At 41.3% G+C, this 23,919-nt stretch overlaps 1 protein-coding gene across 11 annotated transcripts in view; it reads left to right on the top strand.

Annotated features, from left to right (window-relative positions):
- The window catches only part of DCUN1D4 (defective in cullin neddylation 1 domain containing 4), an 85,043-nt gene that overhangs the window by 28,640 nt on the left and 32,484 nt on the right, over positions 1-23,919 (top strand). For all 11 annotated transcript variants that reach the window (XR_007151546.1, XM_047855827.1, XM_047855824.1 and 8 more), the window contains 4 exons: positions 1,208-1,278; positions 1,450-1,489; positions 12,089-12,203; positions 15,280-15,371. Coding sequence is in view for 10 of the 11 variants with exons in the window: in XM_047855827.1 (XP_047711783.1) it covers positions 1,208-1,278; positions 1,450-1,489; positions 12,089-12,203; positions 15,280-15,371 (318 nt within the window). In the remaining variant the exon portion in view is untranslated. The remainder of the gene's footprint in view (positions 1-1,207; positions 1,279-1,449; positions 1,490-12,088; positions 12,204-15,279; positions 15,372-23,919) is intronic.

The raw sequence follows: 23,919 nt of genomic DNA, 5'->3' as shown, positions 1-23,919 counted from the left end.
TGACGTGTGAGGGCCAGAGGCCCTGCTGCCCGCCAGCCCCTCTGCTCTGCAGGCCAGTCCAGAGCTGGATTCCTGGCACAACTGAGAAAAGAAAGTAAAGCTCTCTAAACACTGGCAGCGAAGTCAGCGTGCCTCCCAGACTCGGAGCAGCAGCCCCAAGTCCAGCCCAGAGTCCAGCCCAGCACAGACGGCTGTATTGTAGTGTCTGCCGTTTGCTCTGTTCTTGGCACCCAATACGAGTCCCAAGTGAACTAGTGCCGTGAAGGGCGATTGTTCTCTTTTTTATCCAAATGGCATAACTTGGGGAGTTACAGTATCTTTTCAAGGTTACTTTCAGACTAGCCTTTACGATAGAGTAGGGAAAGGAGCCAATATAAATCTTGATATTTTATGAGAATACTTCCTTGATGCTTTTTCAAATGTGAAATTAGTCATTGACTTTTAACTTGCATTTGTGTCGCCAATATGTATGCAAGCATACTTGACTTTAAAAGAAGCATTTGAGGTTAGAGATTCACAAGCCTAACAGTTGAAAGTTTTATGTTGTTTGGGATTCTACGACGTATGTATGATTTAGCATGTAGTCCTGAAATTATCAGAGATGCTGGGGGGCGGGATATGTTCTTTGAGTTGGACACGTCTGTGAGCCCGGTTTCTGCTGCTTCCCTCCTGGCTCTGTGGCGCTTGTCAGTTCTGCAGTGCGAGTGACTGTAGCCTCCATCCTCGGGCTCTGGGCGCGTGGACTCTGCTTGCAGCACAGTCCTTTAATGTGCCTGTGTTTGCTTGATGGGAGAGGAGGGACTTCGGTTCCATTTTTGCTCTCTCTCTTTTATAGGAGCCAGCAAAATAAATATATTGTAAGAAACGCCAAATGGCTGAGATGCTTTTCTGTTATTTTCTTGCCAGGAGCTTGATTGGATACTGTATCAGTAATTCTGGGGAAGGGAAAGAGAAAGAGAAAGTGAACATGAAAATCTCATGAACTTAAACATTTGGCTGGGGATTTAACTTTATTGTCAGACTTTGGTTCTAAGAGCTAGGTCAATAGTTGCATGTTGAATTTTATTTAGTAAGTATCAAATTAACGAGGTACTATTCAGTGGTATCAAAACATTTGTTTTTCTGCACTTCTGAGTTTTCTTGTCTTACAGTTGTTTGGCAGCATGGGAAATAAATGACCCTGAATTTTCTTCTTTTTCTTTTAAAGACTTCCAGCTGAACTCTCATCTCTCAACACTGGCAAATATTCATAAGATCTACCACACCCTTAATAAGCTAGTAAGTCAAGCTTTTAAAGACCACCAACTGTTTAAAGTAGTTGTTTTAAGTGTATTTGGCAAAAATTCAGATTATGGATATTGAGATGCCAGCTGTTTATGCAAATACTGAATTTTAAAACTTGCTGAATGGTATGTGATTTCTTGGTAATCATGAACATGTTTCTTGCAGAATCTAACAGAAGACGTTGGCCAAGACGATCACCCAACAGGTATCTACAAATGCTTATGCTACTTAATTTAATTTAATTTAATTTTTTAAATTATTATTTTATTTTTTTACTTAATTTTAAATAAGCTTCATAATACAAAGTTACGAAGGAGAAATACTAGCTGAGAATGATGTGTGTTGTAATACACTGACAAGTCGCTACTTGGTTGAGGATGTTTTTCAGGGTGTGTGAAGGAAACCATGTTGCAGCTCCTTCCCGGTGGTGTAGCTCCGTTGTGGGTCTCTGGTTTATGTCAGAGTTACTTCAGTCCCTTTAAAGAGGCTGGGGACTCTCCCTAGTGGCCTCACGATACCGTTTCTTTACTAAAGTGCTTTAGTTTATACTAAAAACTTACAGTAATGCAGTTTGAAAGGTATTCCATAAATGCGTGTTGAATTGAGACGAAAGATAATTTGATTGGTGGGTAGGGGTGTGGGTGGGTGGGTGGTATAGGTCCAGAGGATTTACAAATGGAAACATTGAAACAGTTATTATGAGCCGGTCTCTGGTCCTGTGGTTCTCAAACTTCAGCTGGCTTATAATCAGCCAGGGAGGGCTTGTTAAAACGGATTGCTAGGCTCCACCCCCAGGGTTTCTGATTCTGTAGATTTGGGCTGGGGCCCCAGAGTTTGCGTTTCTATCAGGCTCCCAGATGATGCTGATGCAGCTGGTCTGGAGACCACACTCTGAGAACCGCTTCTCTAAACTGTTGAGAAGCAGAACGTTTAGAAACTTGCACTTGTTCTATGGTTTCTATGACTTCCAACAAAAGTTATTAAAATGTATTTAGATTTTTTGAAAATTACCACAGTAATTTTCAGGTAATTATAATTATACAGGAATACAGGAATACATGCTTGTTGGTGAATGTTGAATAGCACAAAACCGAATGGAGTGACAAGTGACAGTCTTCCTTCTCTTCTCCCAATCCAGCCTTCCCCCAGTATGCTGTTCAGTGTTTGTTCTTTCAGAGATTTTTATGCGTGCGTTTATACTTTTATAGGACTTCTAAAAATTTAGCATCTAAGATCGTACCTGTACATATTATACAGCATCTTTCATTTTTCATGTAATGGTATATCCTTGGAGGTTTGGGGATTTAGAGCTCTCCCACCCTCTCCTCCACATTGGTTTAGAACCAGTTGAAAATTAGACACAAGATGGAGATTGAAGTACCAGTTTTGTTGGAAAACACAGCTTAGATATATAGCAAGAATGCAGAGGAGTTGTAGTATTTTACCTGAACTAAATAAATAGCCTTACACCCAGTCACCGGCACAACTAGATGAGCACAGGCCAGCACACCTGTTGTCCCCACTCACCCCCAACTCCCCACTTCATGACAGCCCAAAGAGTCTGAACTTCTGCCGGCAGGTCAGTCTGAAGAGGGGGTTCAGACGAGGGCTGGGCCGCTCTGCTCAGCTCCTTCTCCCTGGACCACTAATTGGATTAGACAGTCCTCCTTCCAGGGCAAGGAGTCAGAGAAGGAGAGCAGAGTCTGTGCCAGGAGTGTTCTAGAAGGCCAGGCCACAGAGGCTCCCTTCATCTGATCTTTTTGTGTCAGCAAATCAACTCGAGGGCAGTCAAAAACAATTTGCTTAATAAATTTTAAAAACATTGTGTGCACATGGTTTTAAAAGAAGTGTCGAAAAGGTAATTTAAAATAGGGGCTCCTGGGTGGCTCAGTTGGTTGAGCATCTGACTTCGGCTCAGGTCATGGTCCCGTGGTTTGTGAGTTCGAGCCCCACATCGGGGTCTGACAACTGGAGCCTGCTTCGGATTCTGTGTCTCTCTCCCTCTCTCTCTGCCCCTCCCTGGTCACATCTGTCTGTCTGTCTGTCTCAAAAATAAATAAACATTAAAAAAAAAAGAAGGTGTAAAATAAAAAATGAAAATTTCTGTTCCATTTTATTACCCCCAGCTTTCATCCCCACTAGTACTCCATGCTTGACTCTGCAGGGGTAACTCTTACAGTCTTCTGTTTATGTCCCAGATGATGATATTTCCCCCCCAATACTGTATACATTTGTATGTGCCTCTTGTGTTTGTCACTCAGTATATCTTGATCTCTTCATAGCAGCCCATTTATAAAGCATGTGTTCTATACCTTAATGTCTCTGCATTTTTAAAGTTCATGGATATATCATAATATGTTTCTGCAGCCTCCTATTGATACACATTTAAGTGTGTTTAACTTGGCTGCTACAAGCAATGCTGAAATAAAATTTTCAGGGCCAGCTTTAATAGTTAAGTAGTAAAGCACATTTCTCTCCAATTCTAAAACAATATGTTGGTGGCTCTGAGGATTTTTTAAACTTAAGAGTTAGTGTAGTTTTGATTTAAAACTGCTTTTTGTGTTTGTATAGCCTGGAGATTGTCTCTTCTTTAGCTGGGGTAATAAGACCTCTGAGTTCTGAATCCTATACATTATGCAGTTAACTTTGAACTTCAGATTTAAATGAATGTTGTTACTATAGTAATTTTATATCTAAATATTTGACCTGAATATAGCAATTAAATAACTGGAAGCTGTAATTAAGAAAATGAAAGTGGAAAGTGTGTTTGGCCTCGTGCCTCCTCTTGCCCCCTTGGGGATAGTGGATATGTGTGACACTTGGTATGTGACATGCTGGGGCAGTGCCTGGTACCCCAGACGTGCCAGTCAGTGCCAATTAGCATTAGTAATTCCTTCGAATAGTCCATTTCGTTAACGTTTCCCCGTTTGGTTATAGCATCACTTGTGATTCCCATACCTGAGTATACTCAAAAAATTAAACAACATAAAATCTGTAACGTTTGGAAATCCGAGAACATTAATCACTGTAATGCTGCTCTGAATGTTTTGGCACAACGGGGTCTCAGCAGTATCTGCCGGAAACTGTATGTGGAAGAGCCAACCAAGTGCGAAAGAGGCTGGGGTCTTCCTGCTCTGTCTCTTCCAGCACTTTCCTTTGGTGCTTTCAGTCTTCCTCCCACCAAAGAGAGACAGACAGACAGACGGACAGAATTGATCTTGGACAAGTAGCCCCAAATCCGAATTATAGGGAGTGAATAAAAAATGGTGGACGGGGAGGACAAAAAAAATGAGTAACAAAGAAGGTAGATGTCAGAAGTCAATATTTAGAGACAAAGGAAAGGAAAAATTTTTTTTTGTCTTAAGTAGTAGGATGCAAATTGCACATTTGGACCCTAATAGTTTCACTCAAGCAAGCAAGTAGTTCAATGATCTGTTCAAGGAAATGAAAGAAAATATTAGGTACTGGAAAGATGTTTTCAAACACGATCTATTTATCAACTTAAATCACTATGTCTTTGTGACATTCTTCAGTGAATAGTGAGGTGAGATAGCTCCATAAAAAGTAGTGAAGTGGCAGAATGAACCACGTAAAATGTTATTAAGTGAAACGAGGTTATGATGCAACAAACTCAATAAAATGGAAAATTAGATGGTGGAATTTTTTAAAGTTTTTTATTTTTTTAAGTTTATTTTTGGAGAGACAGAGACAGTGTGAGTTGGGGAGGGGCAGAGAGAGGAGGGGGAGAGAGAGAGAGAATCCCAAGCAGGCTCCGCACTGCCAGTGCAGAGCCCAGCTTGGGGCTTGAACCCACGAAACTGTGAGATCACGACCTGAGCCGAAACCAGGAGTCGGATGCTTAACTGACTGAGCCACCCAGGCACCCCAGACAGTGAAAGTTTTGTACTGGAACATGCATTTCTACTAAGTTAGGAAAGGTCAGAATAATTCTGTAATTTTATGGGCCTCTTGAGGCCCACAAACAAAAAGGTCAAAAAGGGAAAGGCAGTGGTGCACCTACTTAAATAATGTTTACTAAGAATAACATAATTTAGTTAAATTATTATCAAGACAACAAGCTGGATAGTCATTAAAGGGCCTTGGTCCAAACAGGTGAACTCAAGTTTCTCTTTAAAATAGATTTTCTAGGATCAGCTATTTAAAAAAAAAAAATGTTGAAAAATGTTGGCAGTATTTCTAATTGTTTAATGTGGGAAGAACTCATTGACTACCTGATTTATTTGAAAATGCGGTCAATTAATAGAATATTTCATTTGTTGTAACAACTTAGATCACTTTAGATCTACTTTAGTGATCTGAAGTTCTTTTAAAACTAAGCCAAAAAGAAATGAACTCAAATCATAACCTGGGGTAAAAAATATAAACAATTTTTATTGCCTTCCTATGGATCATATATCGACCCTAGCATCTCAGGCTAGATTTCAGACTGACTGGCCGTCTAGTGTAGAAGTATTGAGACTGAACACCAGAACATCAAGATAATTATAAGGAGTGAGAATTCTAGCTTGGGATTATTAGTTGATACTAGTCTTCTCTCTCTCCTGCTTTATTATGATTATCAGAAGGCTTTTCTTCTTTCATATGTATCTGCCAAATATTTCTCCTGATGTAAGATAGATCTTTAAAATCTTTTTCATCACCACTTTTTCTTGGGTGATTGGCAAAGAATGAAAACTTGCAGCTCTGATCATTTCAGATGAATTTTGGGGTTTCTTAAAGTTCATCTACAGGAAGTTGCTTTTCTTTGTTAAGTATTTATTGATGTAGGAATTTTTGGGTACTCAACCTAATGGGACAATTTTCTCATCTGTAGAATTGGGACAGTAATAAACCTCTCAGATTAGTGAGCATAACTTTGAAAGTTCTTCAGAGTTATCTTTAAAATGCCAGATATTTTAATAATAATATTTTGCCTCTAATATTTTGCCTAATATTTTGCCTCTACCTGTAATGTCAGATTGATTGTGTTTAAGTAAATACTTACAGAGTGTTAAAATAGTCCATTCTTTGTTTTGTTTTTTAAAGTTTATTTATTTATTTTGAGAGAAAGAGAGAGGGTGCGTGAGCAGGGGAGGGGCAGAGAGAGAGAGGGCGAGAGAGAATTCCGAGCAGACTCTGAGCTCTTACTTGGAGCCCGACGTGGGGCTCTATCACAGGAACTGTGAGATCATGACCTGAGCTGAAATCAGCAGTCGGATGCTTAACTAACTGAGCCACCCAGGTGCCCCAAATAGTCCGTTCTTTGAAGCAGATAAACATTTCATAACGTTCTTGTTACTTATTATTTTGTTTTTTTTAAAGATAAAGTTTAATTGAAGTAGATTATGTGATATAAGTTGCATAAATATAATGATGCAAATAAATACAAATTTGTAAAACATTCATTTAAACAAATACAATTTTTATTACAAAAAGACTTATCACAGAGTTATTTTAAGGGGCAGACATTCTTGAATATTTTTGTTTAAAAAAATCCTAGTTTTCCAGGAGACTTAAAGTGAAGTGCTTATTTTCCTGATGAATGGGAAAAAAATCTGAAATTATGGTATGTTATCTGTTCATAGGTATTTTAAATCTCTGGAAAGGTACTGAAGAAACGTACTGACTTTTGTTTGTTTGTTTGTTTATTTTGAGAGAGAGAATGTGTGTGTGCACATGAGCAGTGGAGGGGCAGATGGAGGGAGGGAGAGAGAATCCCAAACAGGCTCTGCGCTGTCAGCACAGACCCTGGTGCGGGGCTCGTTCTCACAGAAGCGTGAGGTCATGACCTGAGCTGAAACCAAGAGTCAGACGCTCAACCGACTGAGCCCCCCAGGTGCCCCGAAATGTACTGACTTTTTAAAGTAGAATTTGATTTATACATGTTTTAGGAACACATTTATTTAACAAATATTTATTGAGAGTCTCCTTTTGGATTCTCAATAATGTATGTATCTTATTATTATTGTACTGAGACACTGTATTGCCTGCTGTCTATGCACAGGTAAACCAAACGGGGCCCTGCAAGCCAGGGCGTATTTGGAATGTGCGCTTAAAAACCCTAGTTTATTGCTCTTGCTCAGCTGGGATCCCTGGAGCCGTGTTGGGGGGAAGAGGAGCAGTATTGGGGCAAATACGCCTTGAGTTGTGTGCTCTCTGTGTATTTCGTTGACTTGGTTCGTGTTGGCAAAGTATTTCAAGTAAACTTGTTTTCCTTGCATTAAAAAATTGCTTTTTATGTAGCCTGAAACTTTTCACTGTCGTTATGGGTTCTATCTCGGGTTCTACCTGTGAAGCTGTGCTGTGTCGTCCTTTGTATCTTCCCTGGCATGGGAATTGGATGTGTCTTTCCTCTGAGGCAGGGTTGAAAGGCTCAGTGAGCCAGTGAGTGCTGGAAAGGTGAACAGATGTTGTTTCTTTGTGAAAGATGGCCTCACAGTAGCCACTCACTTACGCTGATCGTTAGAGTAGAGAGATCTGAACAGAAGCCATAGTTCTTGGCTAGAAGGAAAACATTTTAAATAAATAAAAGAATAAAATGCCAAATTGGGGCTCAAATATGAGTGCGTTTTACATGGACACGAGGAAAAGTGATTTGTGAAACCTTTTCACAGAAAGCATCAAATAAGGAAGAAAAAAGAGAAAGTTGAAAACGTTAGTTAACTTAAGATGTTTGTATGTTTCCCAAAAACATGATGCTCTTGTTGAGTAGGGTTCAGTGAAAGCCAGACATTATACCTGTTTGTCTATGAGGAAGCGGGTAGGAGAGGATCGAGTGGGTTAACCTTTATTGGCGAATATTGTGAAGACGTTAGTTTAAATAGTGTTCGCTGTTCCACGGGCTGAGGGGATAGTACATTTTCCTCTGTGTTCTGCAGACACTGGTGTGAGGGAGAGTTTATTGCCAGACTAGGTGCTCAGAACTAAGCCATGACCGGCACTGGAAGGAAATGACTTTTCTTCATACGTACACATTCAGGGAGGGGAAAGTGAGCCTCAAGGTTTAAGACAGACTACTCTTCCTTCCTTCCTTCCTTTCTTTTTTTTAAGTTATAGTTGATATACAATGTTGTATTAGTTTCAGGTGTATAACATGTTGGTTTGGCAGTTCTGTACGTTACAGCGTTCACCGAGGTAAGTGTTGTTACCGCCTCTCACCATACCCGGTTATTACAGTATTATTCGCTATATTCTGTACTTTGCATCCCTGTGACTTACTTATTTTATAACTGGAAGTCTGTACGGCTGAATCCCTTTCACCTATTTTGCCCACCTCCCCCCGACCCACCTCTCCTCTGGCAGCCACCAGTTTGTTCTCTGTATTTATGAGTCTGTTATTTTTCATTTGTTCATTTGTTTTAGTTTTTAGATTCCACATACAAGGGAAATTCTGTGGGATTTGTCTCTCTCTGACTTCTTGTGCTTGGCATAATACTCTCTAGCTCCATCCATGTTGTTCAAATGACAAGATTTCATTATTGTTTGTGGCTGAATAATATTCCATTGTGTATGTGCACACATCTGCTTTATCCCTTCATCTGTTGAGGGACACTTAGGTTGCTTCCCTATCTGGGCTATTGTAAATCGTGCTGCAGCACACCTAGGCGTGCATATATTCTTTTCAAAATAGTGTTTTTGTTTTCCTTGGGTGAATACCCAGAAGTGGGATTGCTGAGTCATATAGTAGTTACGTTTTTAATTTTTTTGAGGAACCTCCACACCGTTTTCCACAGTGGCTGCACCAGCTTGCATTCCCACCAACAGTGCACAAGGGTTCCCTTATCTCCACATCCTCGCCAACATTTGTTATTTCTTGGACAGACTGTTATTTCTGAGCAGTGTGGCAGGCTTTCCAGCTAGGCAGGATGTACTTTTACGTTCTGCAGGCCCCAGCCCAAAGCGTTAACGGACAAGAATGAATCTTTTTCTTGTGTGTTGGCAGTCTCCAAAAGCTTGGGTCGCTCTGAAACTCTTTGGACCTTTTTGTATGCTCCCGTGTTGTTTATAAGCAGGACCACCCCTTCATAGGGAAGATGGTGTGTGTGGTGGTGGGCAACACTTTCTCTGGCTTTCTCTTCGGGTTATTGCTGCTGTTGTCGGGGAGAGAGACACGGTACGCCTTGTGTCTCTGAAAACCCCCCTGCTTGCATTCTTGCAAGGACAGGATCTGGTTGGGACCTGGAGTAGGGCCACTGAGGGTCGTCTTTCTAGCCCTGTTTGGGGTCTGCTTCCGTGCTAAAGGAGCAAGCAGGACCCTCGAGCTCACGTGTTGTTCAGGACCTGGCATTGGGTAGAAGCCTCATTCAGGCTGTGGTCCTGGTTTGTAACAGAAAAGGTGCTTTTGGCTGCTCCGTTCCTAAAGCATATCACCCTGGGAACCTAGCACAGTGTGGAAGCCTCACTGTGAACTGGGCTTTAGGTTCCAGTCCTGATCATTGCATTTCTTGTGGTTGTGACCATGAGCTATTGACAACTCTCTTCCTGCCCACAGAACAGTTTTCTAGAAGGAGCTGTCTGTGTGCACTGTGTTCGCTCCCTCACCTCGAATCCCTCCGCAGCCCATCGCAGTGTGGCCCCCGCCCTCACCAGCCCCGCGCTGCTGTGCTTCGTTGCCCGTTGTGGTGTGTCCCTTTTGCTCCTTCCCTGAGCTGACCTCTGTGTGCACTTGACCGCAGCCCGAAACTGTCTCTTCCTGGCTTGTAGGACATTATACTTTCCTAGGTTTTCTCCCTGTCTGGGTCTTTCCCTGACCCTTAAACATCCGTACTCCCCAGGGCTGTGTCCTGAGTTCCTGCTTCTCATCTCTGCCTGGATGGCCTCAGTGGCTACAGAAAATAGCGGCTGAGGGCTTGGACTTTGCTGCCAAGCTGCTTGGCTTCCGCCATCCATTTCAACTACCGCTTTCTGGCTGTCACTTAATCTGTCTTCTTCAGTTTCTTAGTATGTAAAAATGGGGTGCTAATCATACCTACATCGCAGGGTTGCGATGCAGCCTGAGCACTGCCCGCATACCTCCAGTATGGAAGTTAGAGCGTGTTTCTTTATGTCCCTGCCATCTGTCTACACATAGCGCTTGGCACCTAGGCACTCACTGAATGGATGTTTTCCTTCGTAAAAATCCGGAGAGGTAGGTATCACAGTTCTTACTCCTTAAATGAGGAACCGGAATAGGGTAGCGGTTGACCAAGCCACACAGTTAGATGAAGAGCCAGAACTTACTCGTCGAATGCAGGTCATTTAAACACTAGCCCCCTATGCTGCCTCTTGTCTCTGACTCAGTGAGAGCCCAGAGCCTTCCACCAAGGAGCTGATAGAAGGAGGAGAGAGTCATGGGGGTCCAGAATACACCGCTGAACACTTTTGGGACCTTGGAAAATCACGTGGCTGCCTGAGCCTTGGTTTTTCCCATATGTCAAGTACAGATTATGATCTTTCCCCTGCCTGACATTTGGGGTTATTGTGGGGACCAGATGGTATATCTGATTACCCCTGTGCCAGGATGGATACAAGTATTTTAATTTATAACGGTTTTAGTCTGAAACGAGACTGTCTGGGTTTGTACCCCAGTTTTGCCACTTAACTCCCCGTCTCCGTTTTCTCATCTGCATGGGCAACAAAGGTTATTCTCTTTTCATAAGCCTGTTTGGAGGTAACAGGTCAGTAGGTCATATGAACGGGTTCTGGCTCACAGGGAGGTCCCTGTAAGTGCTCTACGTTGTGATTGTTGTTACTATAGTTTAGTATCTTTTACCAAATGGAAGTTATGCGTCTGAAAACCCAGACTGAAAGTGGCAGAAACAAACTCAAAATTAGTATGGAAATTGTGCTCAAGATCATGTCAGGCTTCTGTCCAAAAAATCTAAATCCTGTTTTTCTTTTTTTTTTTTTTTTAACGTTTTATTTATTTTTGAGACAGAGACAGAGCATGAACGGGGGAGGGTCAGAGAGAGGGAGACACAGAATCTGAAACAGGCTCCAGGCTCCGAGCTGTCAGCACAGAGCCCGACGCGGGGCTCGAACTCACGGACTGCGAGATCATGACCTGAGCCGAAGTCGGCCACCCAACCGACTGAGCCACCCAGGCGCCCCTCTTTTATTTTTTTATTTTTATTTTTTTTAACGTTTATTTATTTTTGAGACAGAAGGAGACAGAGCATGAACGGGGGAAGGTCAGAGAGAGAGAGGGAGACACAGAATCTGAAGCAGGCTCCAGGCTCTGAGCTGTCAGCACAGAGCCCGACGCGGGGCTCGAACTCACGAACCGAGAGATCATGACCTGAGCCGAAGTCGGATGCTTAACCGACTGAGCCACCCAGGCGCCCCTAAACCCTGTTTTTCTAAGATGAGATATCCCTGAAGCTTAAGAGTATTGGGACTGAGGTGCCTGTTTGTATTTTAGATTCAAGGTTACTGGTTGATCTGGCCTTGCCTCATGAAATACGCAATTGAGATAGCAGTGCAGTTCCTTTTGAAGGAACGTTGACAAATAAGAGAGACCGAAAGCTTTGATGATTTATATTAATGTTTTTGGAGAGTAAATGGAAATTGTGATAACTTCCGTTTCTGATGTGGTTTTGTGGGGACAGTGTTAACTTATTTGTGTCACTGCAAGGTTTATTTCTTGACTGTAACATTCTCTCAAAGAGGAACTAAAAACCTTTTGTTCACCTTATAACATTTACAGATAACCTCTAAACCCTTTACAGTACAAGCCGTGAGAGTTTTTAATTTGGTGGTGGTATTCTTTGGAAATGTTAGGATGTGGCTAAACTTGATGTTGTGCCCTTTGACTCTCTGTTCGTAGGAAGCCTGCGGTCTTGCAGTTCCTCAGACTGCTTTAGTAAAGTGATGCCGCCGAGGAAAAAGAGAAGACCTGCCTCTGGAGATGATTTGTCCGCCAAGAAAAGTAGACATGACGGGTATGTCGTAGATCAGCGCGGATGATGTGTATCAAAGAGGCACATTCCTACCCAGCCCTCTGTGGGTCTGGTCGTGCGCAGATTCCACTGGAATGTTGTTTTGGTTCTGCCAGGTGTATTTTCAAGGTGTAATTATCTTGCGATTCTTCTTTCGTGTGGGGGTTTCTAAAACGAAAACAAACTTCGGTAAGTTGAGTTCTTAGGAACCGAAGTTTTATCTTAGTCCATTGATCCACCAAAACTCGTGTAGAGTTTTTCTTTCCTTTGAAGGGCCTGCCATCTGTGCGTGTTGAGGACCGCGGGATTGGTATGCGTGTGTTCTTTAAGAGGTCTCACTGAGCACACAACCACAGGAATCCGTAATTGCTTTCGCAAGGGACCCAGGCTGGGTTGCTAGAGAGCGCTGCCGGGACTGAACGCTCTGAGCCCACTCGGAGTATTAGCCGAGCAGAGGTTGAGTCTCAGATGAGTGAGAATTTGTTAGGAACTGTGAAAAAATAAGACCTTGTCAACGAATTCTTTTTCCGACAAGTGAACTGTTTAATTTTGCTAACTCTAAAAAGTCATTAGACTTGTTGATTTGAGGCATCTCTATCATTGCGCCTTGATTTTCATACATCATTTTTCCTTTTCTCTCTGTCTCTCTCTTTTAACAATGAACAAACATCATAATTTTAGTCTTTGCTGCTTTTCTTACATTTTCCTCCACTCTGGCCTGCAGGTTACTTCACTGATGGGCCTGAATATTCACATCTATAAATCAAGGAGATTAGATGAGATTTTTTCATTTTTTTTTCTTGCTGTGATACTTAATAGGTTCCAACTCTGTTGGAAGGATAGAGAGATAGACTCTGAAAATGTGAAAATAATATGACTCTTCATATCCCAGATGAGTAGAAAATAATGATCTCTAAGAAGACAGTGGTGATTTAGAAGATAAGCACCAGCAGTGTGTAGACCAGTGATTTTCAGCTTTGGGAAGCCAGGTTACTTGATACTTCTTTGGTGTAAAGAATTATTTTTTTTAATTAAAAAATTTTTTAAAATATTTTATTTTTGAGAGAGAGACAGACAGAATGCCAGCAGGGGAAGGGTGGAGAGAGAGGGAGACACAGAATCTGAAGCAGGCTCCAGGCTCTGAGCTGACAGCACAGAGCCCGACATGGGGCTCGAACTCACAAACCGTGAGATCATGACCTGAGCTGAAGTCGATGCTTAACTGACTGAGCCACCCAGGCGCCCCTTTGGTGTAAAGAATTACTAAGTTCTGATAATCACATAGCATTTTGTGACGGTGTATGTAGACTTGTTATTTCTCCCCACAGTCCGACAGAACTTAGTATGAAGGAGCTAGTTTGGAAACTGGTAGCTGTGTTGCAGAAGGATGTGAGGTACTCTTACTGATAGCATTTCATTGGCCACCCAGGGGGTAGGGGTCTGTAGCTTTAGCTCAGTTTCCCTCTTGGTCTTTTTTGAAAAACAAGTTTACTTACATACCATAGCTTTCATCCATTTTAAGTGTACAACTCAGTGATTTTTACGAAGTGGTTAGGAATTACGCAGCTGTCCCTACAAGGCAGTGTTAGAAGGTCCCCACCACCCACTGCGATCCCTGATGCCCATTCACAGTCTGTCCGCATTCCTGCCCCCAGACACTGCAGTCACCCATCCAACTTCTCTCTACAGATTGGCCTTTTCTGGGCATTTCACGTGAGTGGTCTTCATGTGTCATGCTTCTGTCACTTAGCATGACGTTTTAGAGGTTCATCCATGTAGTAGCATGTGTCAATATTTTTCTCTTATTTATGGGATGGTATTCAGTTGTCCTTTTTTATGTGGGGTGTTTTTAGGCCATTCAGACATTACAGTGTCATACGGAGGTCTCCGTGTTGTTACATAGACTGTGAGCTAAGAATGTCTAGGCCCAGGATTGGAACCTGTGCGTTTGAACTCTTGGCCAGTACTCCCCTTTGTTTCTGGGTAGTATGGCTAACTCTTCTAGAAGAAATAGAACACTGGTGGTTTGCAGTTTCAGTATCTTAATACCCTGTAGCCATGTTTGGTATCAAAACCCAGAATCTCTAATCAGAGGTACATACAGTTACTCTGATAAATGCCTAGGTCATGAGTAAATACTTACTAAAAAGTAATTATGTGTGACCTTTACAATATATACTATATAAAACTACATTCATAAATGTTCATATATATATATATATACACACACACACACACACACACACACCTATTTAGGCAACTTATATAGAAATGAGAGAAAGAAAAAGTATACGCTCCTAATTTTTCTATTAAAGTGACTATTTTCAAGATCCTTCCTTCGTTCCCCTCCCCAGGTAGGGAATATCTTGGTCCTTAGCCCCAGGTCATCATAAAATAGAGAATTCTGCAGCAAGTCACAGTGTTGGAGGAGGAAGCCACCCTGCCTCCCGACTCAGTTCTCCAGCTCATGCTAGCCGTCCCCACAGTAGGGGGGTGTTGCAAGAGAGTGGCAGAAACCAAGGCTTCTCTGTACGTCTCTCTCCTGAGGTGTTTTCCTGGAGGTGGAGACATAATTTGATGTTTCTTTTTATTTGCTTCATGGTCCCTTGACATGTCTAATACTGACAGGTTCTTCCCTAGACTGTGTTCTGTGCCCAGCCTGACTTGTAGGACATGAAAGTCAGGAGGCTTTTCATGCAGAGACATGAGTGGGTTCTAGGGTCATTACTTGAAGAAAACACCTCAGCTGTTGCTGACCATGTCTCACTATATCATTCTGTAGTTGGTTCTGGCTAGTAGGGTAGAGGGGAGGATATCCAGTCAGTTCTTACTGATCACTTGTTAATCAGAGAAGAACCTGTATCAAGTGTTTACTGTTTAATTCTGTTATGGGTATGACTGTGTTTAAAACTGTAGTTATAAAAGCTGAAGCTTCTGAATGCAGGAAGTAAAATGTTTAAAATACACTGGGAATCTGATTGAGTAGGTATCTGGTTTGGGTAAAAGAGTAAAAACTATCTGCTACTGAAAAGAAATTCAGCATCTTTAAATAATTTCAGATTCCTTTCTCAATTTCTAGCATGTATAGAAAATACGATTCAACTAGAATAAAGACTGAAGAAGAAGCCTTTTCAAGTAAGAGATGCTTAGAGTGGTTCTACGAATATGCTGGTAAGGTCCTCGCTTATACTATCTAATACTGATCCTCATAAAAATAAGGAATACCTTAGGGGAGATTAAAGAAGTTTAAAATGTGTACTTTTCTAATGTGGTTTCTGTGCTGTCTCTTCCTGTTTGAGGGAGGGAACACAGTCGAAACAAATCACCAAATGTCCTATTTATAGCCAGCAGCTAAGCCAAAGAATTCAGAACACTAGAACGGAACTGAAAAGATGAATGCACTTGGGAGAAATACTCTGGATTGCTAGGAAACCTATTTAGAATGCTGGTAGTGGGTGATGATTTGGTTTGTATATCAAAGTTAAAATAAGCTTTGCTTGCTTTGAACCTTTTTGTGCAATGGAATTTCTTATATTAAGTGTCTGTTTTGAAAGATCATTTGGTGGAGAATGTTTGTTTTGTCATTTAAAATGTCTTAAGTTCAGTCCTGTTTTTTGCAGCTGACAGTAACTGGTTGGATAATATAATACTGGAGTCTAGGGGTTGTTTGTCACTGTAGCTGTGCGTGGTGTAAAAAGAAAAAGGAATATGTCCAGATAAGTTTGAGCTCAAGGCTCTTTTACTTTTCCTCTTCACCTTATTTCAGGCCCTCTCCTGCCCTATCAACTTGACAGTTTCAGCCACTTTCAGACCGATTTTCGTATCATGTGTCTCTGCTCCCAGCTAGGTTTCACGCACCTTCCGTTGTCTCATTTAAAAAAACAAAACAAAAACAAAAAACTGAACAGGTAGATCATACACGTCATTCCCTAACAATCCACTCCAGCTTCGCCCCCTGCTGAAAAATCCCTGCTACCTATATATGGGTTGAAAGACATCTGACTCACTGCCGTCCCCTTACCTGGAGTGTTTTTTCTCCACTTTTCCATCTGACAGCTGTGCTGTACATCTTCTGAGCCCCTTAATTTGCTTAATAGCCTTCTTTGTACTTAACACAGCACAGGACAGTTTTCCTAACTAGTTCTGATACCCTTTTATTGGGGGTCAAAGTGAGGGTTCCTCCTATGGCCTGATCTTGCCACCCCTCCCACCTCTCCCCACCCCCACCTGACCCTAGCCCTTCTCTAATAACAGCCTTGCCTTTTTGGCCACAGAAGTTGTTGTAGGGGCTGACGGGTTACCTAGGCCAGGCCGACAGATAAAATTTCCCAGGATTTTCAGATTGAAGCTGGGAGGGAGAAGGGCTTCTTTCTCTTCGGGTGGAAGGTTTGAAAGGACGCGATCCTGATTCCTGTAGGTCTTTGGTTTTGTGAGCTACCCCAGTATCTTTCTAATGAATTCTCCTTTATTACTTGAACTAGTTTGAGCTAGATTTTGTTTGCAGGCACGGACATTAGTATAAACACTTAACGCAGTATTAGAATGTGTGTGTTCCCATGTTTATATCATGAGAATACGAATCTTTTGAAGACATTTCGTGTCCCTAGGAAAAATGGGTGGCACTTTTCCAGGTGTTTGATATATAGGTACTGAATGAAGAGTTTTCTCGTATTCGTATCACCTTGATTATGAAAGTTTTTTGCTTTCTTATCTTGGTTCACATTTATTTTTATGAAATGTGTTATGAAAAGGAAGTTTTATTTTTTTAGTTTTTTTAAAATATAATTTATTGTCAAATTGGTTTCCATACAACACCCAGTGCTCATCCCAACAGGTGCCTGCCTCAATGCCCATCACCCACTTTCCCCTCTCCCCCACCCCCACCCCCCATCTACCCTTAATTTGTTCTCAGTCCTTAAGAGTCTCTTACGGTTTGTCTCCCTCCTTCTCTGTAACATTTTTCCCCCCTTCCCCTCCCCCCTGGTCTTCTGTTAAGTTTCTCCAGATCCACATATGAGTGAAAACATATGGTATCTGTCTTTCTCTGGCTGACTTATTTCACTTAACATAATACCCTCCATTCCATCCACGTTGCTGCAAATGGCATGATTTCATTCTTTCTCATTGCCAAGTAGTATTCCATTGTATATATAAGCCACATTTTCTTTATCCATTCGTCAGTTGATGGACATTTAGGCTCTTTCCATAATTTGGCCATTGTTGAAAGTGCTGCTGTAAACATTGGGGTACGAGTGCCCCTATGTATCAGTACTCCTGTATCCTTTGGGTAGATTTCTAGCAGTGCTATTGCTGGGTCATAGGGTAGATTTATTTTTAATTTTTTGAGGAACCTCCACACTGTTTTCCAGAGCGGCTGCACCAGTTTACATTCCCATCAACAGTGCAAGAAGGTTCCCGTTTCTACACATCCTCTCCAGCATCTGTAGTCTCCTGATTTGTTCATTTTAGCCACTCTGACCGGCATGAGGTGATATTTCATTGTAGTTTTGATTTGTATTTCCCTGATGATGAGTGACATTTAGCATCTTGTCAGTGTGTCTGTTGGTGAAAAGGAGGTTTTAAACAGACAAAAAGTATACTTAATCCCACCATTGTAGCACAGCTATTTTGATTTTTTGTGTGGATGTGTCTTCGTTTACAAGCAAACATAATTTTTCCATGGCATGATCACATTTCTGTTTCCTTTAAAAAGAGAGCAGATTACAGTTTTCCTTTTTGTTTTCTTTTCTCTGGCTCAGGAAGGTGACATTTGGGATAAAGATTAAGCCACAGTTTTTAGGATCCTGGAGATCCCTGCCAGGTGGTTCCTTGCATTCATCCCTGCAAAAAGTGTTTGTGGGTGTGGCCATCCCTATTTTTACCAAGCACCCCCCCCCCCCGCCACCCTTTTCTTCTTTTCCTGTATCAATAGGGAAAATGCCTTGAAAGTGGAAATAATTAAGAGCCCCAACTGACACCCACTTCACTTTTAATATCGAACCACATGAATAAAAACTGTAGATCATTATTATTTTAGAAAAACCAATGGTGAAATGACCCGGTGTGACTGTCAGGTTGTGCTGTAGGATGAGTCTGTAGGCCACAGGCTCCCTGGATGCTAGAATGAGGAAGGCTTCACAAGCTGTGGTGCATCCTGTTTCCTTAGAAAAAAGTCAGCTGGTGTGGGCTGACTCCCTGCACTTTAATCCAGAGTGAATGGAGGGGTGGGTAGAGGCCTTGGTAGTGGAGCTGCTTCACATGGGTGCCGCCTTGTTCTTCCCAGAGTTCTCCATTCCACTCCTTACCCTGCCTCCACCATCCATGGCTCCTGCAGCCTGAGCCCCTCTCCTCCCAGCTTTGGCCCAGCCGGTTAACCCCAGCCCTCCTTTACACATTCTAGGATGCAGCCTCCCACCTTTTAGAATCCCTGTCAACTCCATTTCTGGTTCTCAGAGATTTAATAGGGAAACTTACTCCACTGGGGGCTCCTCCTGTTCTCTGTGGTTACAGGTTTACGCCCTTCTGTGCTTTGATTACCTTAGTTCTCTGTGACTTTAGAAAGGATTGGTTCCATCTGAAACTGGGGCTCCATTTCTTTTCGTTAGAATGAAAATAACCAGTTTTACATAATATACAATTTACCTAATAACTCCCACTTTCTGAAATATATCTAAGAATAAGGAATTAAGCCAAATACACCCGTGCCAACATTGACTTCAAAGTTACACTAAATCTCACATAGGTAGATCGTGAAAGTTCTCTAGGTCTTGACTGTAGGCCCTTAGTTTCTGTTTATGATTAAGTTCCATGATGGAATTGTTTTTTGGTTTACTAAAATGAGATCAGGGACCCAGGAGCAGGTGCTGAGTGACGAAGTGGTCTGTCAGCAAAGGAAGAGATGTTAAAAAGGGACAGTGTGGCCTTGTTCTCCTCAGGGATGCAGTGTGGTGTCATTATGGAAACCTTATCGTGAGGGTCTTGGGCCATCGTTAAAAAGGTCACATATATTTTTTATGGGCCCCTGCTTAAAATGGCAGGGAAAGTGGGAGGACCACTTTTTCCTAGAGTGTTGTCAGTATATCTGTCTTCTGAACGTATCTTCAGTGTCTCGTTACCAGGACATTCCACAGCTTAGGATTTTAGATATAACTTCTTAAAATCCTCTCCTTCTTCACTTCTAACCCGCCTTGTGTTAGCCAGTTACATATTCAGAATTCTCAATTCTTAATTTTAGAATTAAGATTGGTCAATTTTACAGGTGGATTATAAGTTTAGTATAAATACAGTCAAAATCCCAAATAACAGTGTGATTACAGCTAAATCTAACTGTGTGCGTGGGAAAGATAATGGCAAAAAAAGAAACGTTGTTTTAAGAAGCAGAATTGTGGGTATTTAAAAGATATGGAAAAGCTTGTTGATTAACAAGCTATATTTTACTGTTTTTAGGATAAAATACTACTTTTGGCAGAGTCATGCCTTTGCAAATCATATGGTTAAAAACTTACTCTTTAAAAACACAGATGCACACTCTATACACTGTATATGCTGTATATTAGCTAACTTGACGATAAGTTATATTTAAAAAAACAAAATAAAATTAATTTCACTTATTTCTTTTTACTTTTGAACATGGCTACTAGAAAGCTTTAAATCACGTATGTTGTCTACAGTATTATTTCTGTCGAATAGCATTGAGATAGAAAGCCTGAATGATATAAAGTCAATGTAATAGGTAAAAAATAACAATGGAAAATAAAAACATAGATGCAGGTGCATACAAGTAATATGACAATGGCATTGCACAGAATCTGGAAGAAAAGAGAAAAGCATGGAGAACTTAACATTACTCCTGCACAGTATACCTCAGCAAACGTCCTTTGAGGGCTTGCTGGGGTGACGCACTCCACCCATTTTTTTGTGCAGCAAACAGACAGAGAACCATCGTCTTTAGGATGAACGCTGGCAGAGAGAGGCATCAGTGGCCAGGTTTGGAGGGCGGATGAGGGGGAGTAAGCCGGGACCCACCCAGGTCTTGTGCACAGATAGGGGGAAGGCAGGTGGCTCTTGAGATTCTAGAATAGGTTATGGTGGGGGCGCCTGAGTGTCTCAGTTGGTTAAAAATCCGGGTCATGAATTGGGCTCAGGTCAAGATCCCAGGGTCATGAGATTTAACCCCGCATTGGGCTTTGTACTGGATATGGGACCTGCTTGAGATTCTCTCTCCCTCTCAGCCCCTTCCCCGCTCGCATGCGCACACTAGCACTCACTCTCAAAAGAAAAAAAAAAAAAAGAATTGGTTATGGGGAAAGAGCTTTTTTAAATCAGGAGGAATGGAAACCAAAGACAGGAATTTTAAAAGAATTGTAAAGTAACTTTTTCTTTCAAATCTGCAACTACCTCCCAGGGAGTCCTCTCAGTAGGTACCAAAAAAAGGCATCTGTTCCTAAAAATAAAACCTCTTAGCACAATAGGAATAGGCGAATATTTCCTTATGAGACTAATTATTCTTTGATCTCCTAGCCAAAATTCTTTCTTAGTAGGAGAATAATAAAAAAACAATGAAACATACACACATACATGCAGTGGAGTAAGGTAAGAAGAGTCCGCTAACAAAGTAGATGTATAGACATTCCCACGGGAAGGTTACAGGCGTACTCAGTGACAAAAGCCAGGTATAGGATTCATAGGCATAGCGTGAACCCCTGCGTGTAGATAAATTTAAAACTGATTTCATTGTATATTTGCGTATACATAAATATAAGCACAAAGGTCTCAGGACACGTGTCTGACTGGTAAGGAAAGGGAGAAAACGGTTTTCTCTTTTTAGTCTATTTTGCTCTGACTTTGCCTATATGAGTATTTTGCTATGTGGACGCATTACTGTGTCATTCGTATAATATGTGCATGTGGGCACACATGGGTATATGCACTCTCAAAGCCAAAGCTAGCAGCCTATCAAATGATAACATGCAAAATGTATTTCCATTTTTGAGTGGAAAATGAGAAAAGCATGCTCACTCTTGGAATGCTTATTTGCCATTGTTTTGGAAATTATTAGCCAGTGTGATTAGATAAAAGGAAGAAAGAAGGGGCATAAATAATTGGAAAGGAGGATGGGGCACCTGAGTGGCTCAATCAGTTGAGCATCCGACTCTTGATTTTAGCTCTTGATCCCAGGGTCAGGGGATCAAGCCCCGCTGTCGAGTGCGTGCACTCTCTCTCTCAAAGATAAAAAATAATAAAAATAAATAGCTAAAAATAAATAAATAATTGGGAAGGAGTAGGCAGAAATGATCATTTGTTGGAAATGAAATGATTAAATTCTACCTGGAAAGCCACAGAGAAATTTCATTAACACTTAGAAGCAACAAATAAATATGTATATATTATATGCATGTAGAATTCTATAAACGAGTTATTTTGGGAAAGCTGCTTACAGGAATTTTTAATAAATGGTTGTCTCTGAGGAGTAAGGAGGGGTTGGAGGGGAAACTTGCTTTGTAAATTTTTTCACTTTCACTTTTAAATGAAATTTTGTATCATGTTTATGTGTTAATGTAGCAAAAAATAACTAGCTTAAAAATGAAGTCATCTTCTTTGAATAACTTTTATTATCTTAATATTTAATATTTAAATATTATTTAAATATTTCAGTATTTAAACTTTTATTTGAATAATAGCTATTCCCCTAATAATCAAGATAAGACAATTAGGAATACTTGGACAAACATGTAAAATAAAAGGAGAAAATAGAAAACCCCAGAAAAAGGTAACGGATTGGAAAATATGAAACAAAACATTTTGTAACAAAACAGCACATTTGTGATTACAAGGGAAATAAAGCATGCAAAAAAAGTATTTGCTGTGGCCAGATTACAAGGAAAGGGCCTGAGTGTGACTTTAGGGGAGCCAAGGATTTGAAGCAGAGGAATGACATAAGACTTTCCAACAAGCCCTCTAGGTGATTTTAATATTTATCCTTTGTTGAGGACAACTACTTTATACATTTATTGTGTTTTATATATTACTATTTTAAGATTATATTTTTAAGTAATCTCTACACCCAACGTGGGGCTTGAATTTGCAACCCAGAGATCAAGAGTCGCCCGCTCCACTGACCGAGCCAGCCAGGCCCTCCTGTTTATTATTTTGTATTGAAATTACTCTTGGGGCACCTGGCTTGGTGGTGGGTCACGTGACTCTTGATCTTGGGGTTGTGAGTCCAGGCCCCATGTTGGATGTAGAGATTACTTTAAAAAAATAATAAAATCTTTCTCAAATTCCACATATGAATGAAACCATATGATATCTTTCTCTAACTTATTTCGCTTAGCATAATACACTCTAGTTCCATCCACGTTGTTGCAAATGGCAAGATTTCATTCTTTTTCGTCACTGAGTAGTATCCCATTGTGTGTGTGTGTGTGTACATGTGTGTACGTATATATACGTGTATATATGCATATATACATATATGGACATATACATACTACATCTTTATCCATTTATCAGTCAATGGACACTTGGGCTCTTTCCATAATTTGGCTATTGTTGATAGTGCTGCTGTAAACATTGAGGTGCATGTGCCCCTTTGAATCAGCATTTTTGTATCCTTTGCGTAAATTCCTAGTAGTGCAATTGCTAGGTCGTAGGGTAGTTCTGTTTCTAAGTTTTTGAGGAACTTTGAGGAACCTCCATGCCGTTTTCCAAAGTGGCTACCGCAGTTTGCATTCCCACCAACAGTGCTAAAGGGTTTCCCTTTCTCTGCATACAAAACTCAACAGATTAATATGCAGGAAGGGAAGGAAAAATAAGATAAAAACAGAGACGGAGGCAAACCGTAAGAGACTCTTAAATACAGAGAACAAACTGAGGGTTGCTGGCAAGGAGGTGGTAGGGGGTATGTGAAATGGGTGATGGGCATTAAGGAGGGGACTGTTCAGGATGAGCACTGGGTGTCACATGTAAGAAGTGAATCGATGGGTTCTACTCCTGAAGCCAAGACTGCACTGACTGTTAACGAACTTGAATTAAAAAAAAAAAAAAAATCTTTAAAAAATAAAAAAAGAAATTACTCTATACTCGGTCTTCCTGGAGGGCAGGGACCATGCTTTCTTAATCTTTAGCAGTTACGACAGTCTATAGCTTCAGTAAATGTTACCTGAGTGAAACTGAGATCTATTGAGGAGTGGACGCTGCAGGACCACTGGATCTAGAGGCTGTGGAAAGGTGGTAGAGTGGTTCCTGTATTCAGGTATTCATTCATTTATTTATTCAGTAAATTTTATAAAAGCAGCTGCTCCTTGCCAGGTGGTATGCTGAGGTTACACAAGAACTACAATAGCTCTTACTTTTGAGGAACTTAGAGGGAAAGGCAGATGAGCTGGGACTTAACACAGATGTGCTAAGTGTGAGAGAACCACTCCTAGCATTGCTGGGGTCACAGAGGACCGCCCCTCCCAGCCTCTGCAGGTGGGAGTCAGGAAGAGCGGGAGGGCTCCCGTCTGCTTTCCCCTTAAAGACTGAATGAGTTGGCCAGATAACACGGGGAAGGGAGAGGAAGATGGGCCGAGGCCAGAAAGAACAGTCTGGTATCGGGTGTGTGGCAGGACCTGTGTGCAGAGCAAACCATAGGTAAGTATTTCTGGGTCTCAGTTTTTATTCATTTAATAATATTTATTGATTCATTTATTTTCAAGAAACTTGATTTAAAGGTGGA

The sequence above is a fragment of the Prionailurus viverrinus genome, chromosome B1 (assembly GCF_022837055.1).
Source record: "Prionailurus viverrinus isolate Anna chromosome B1, UM_Priviv_1.0, whole genome shotgun sequence".
Lineage (NCBI taxonomy): Eukaryota > Metazoa > Chordata > Mammalia > Carnivora > Felidae > Prionailurus > Prionailurus viverrinus.
This window is presented reverse-complemented; position numbering and strand designations above follow the sequence as displayed.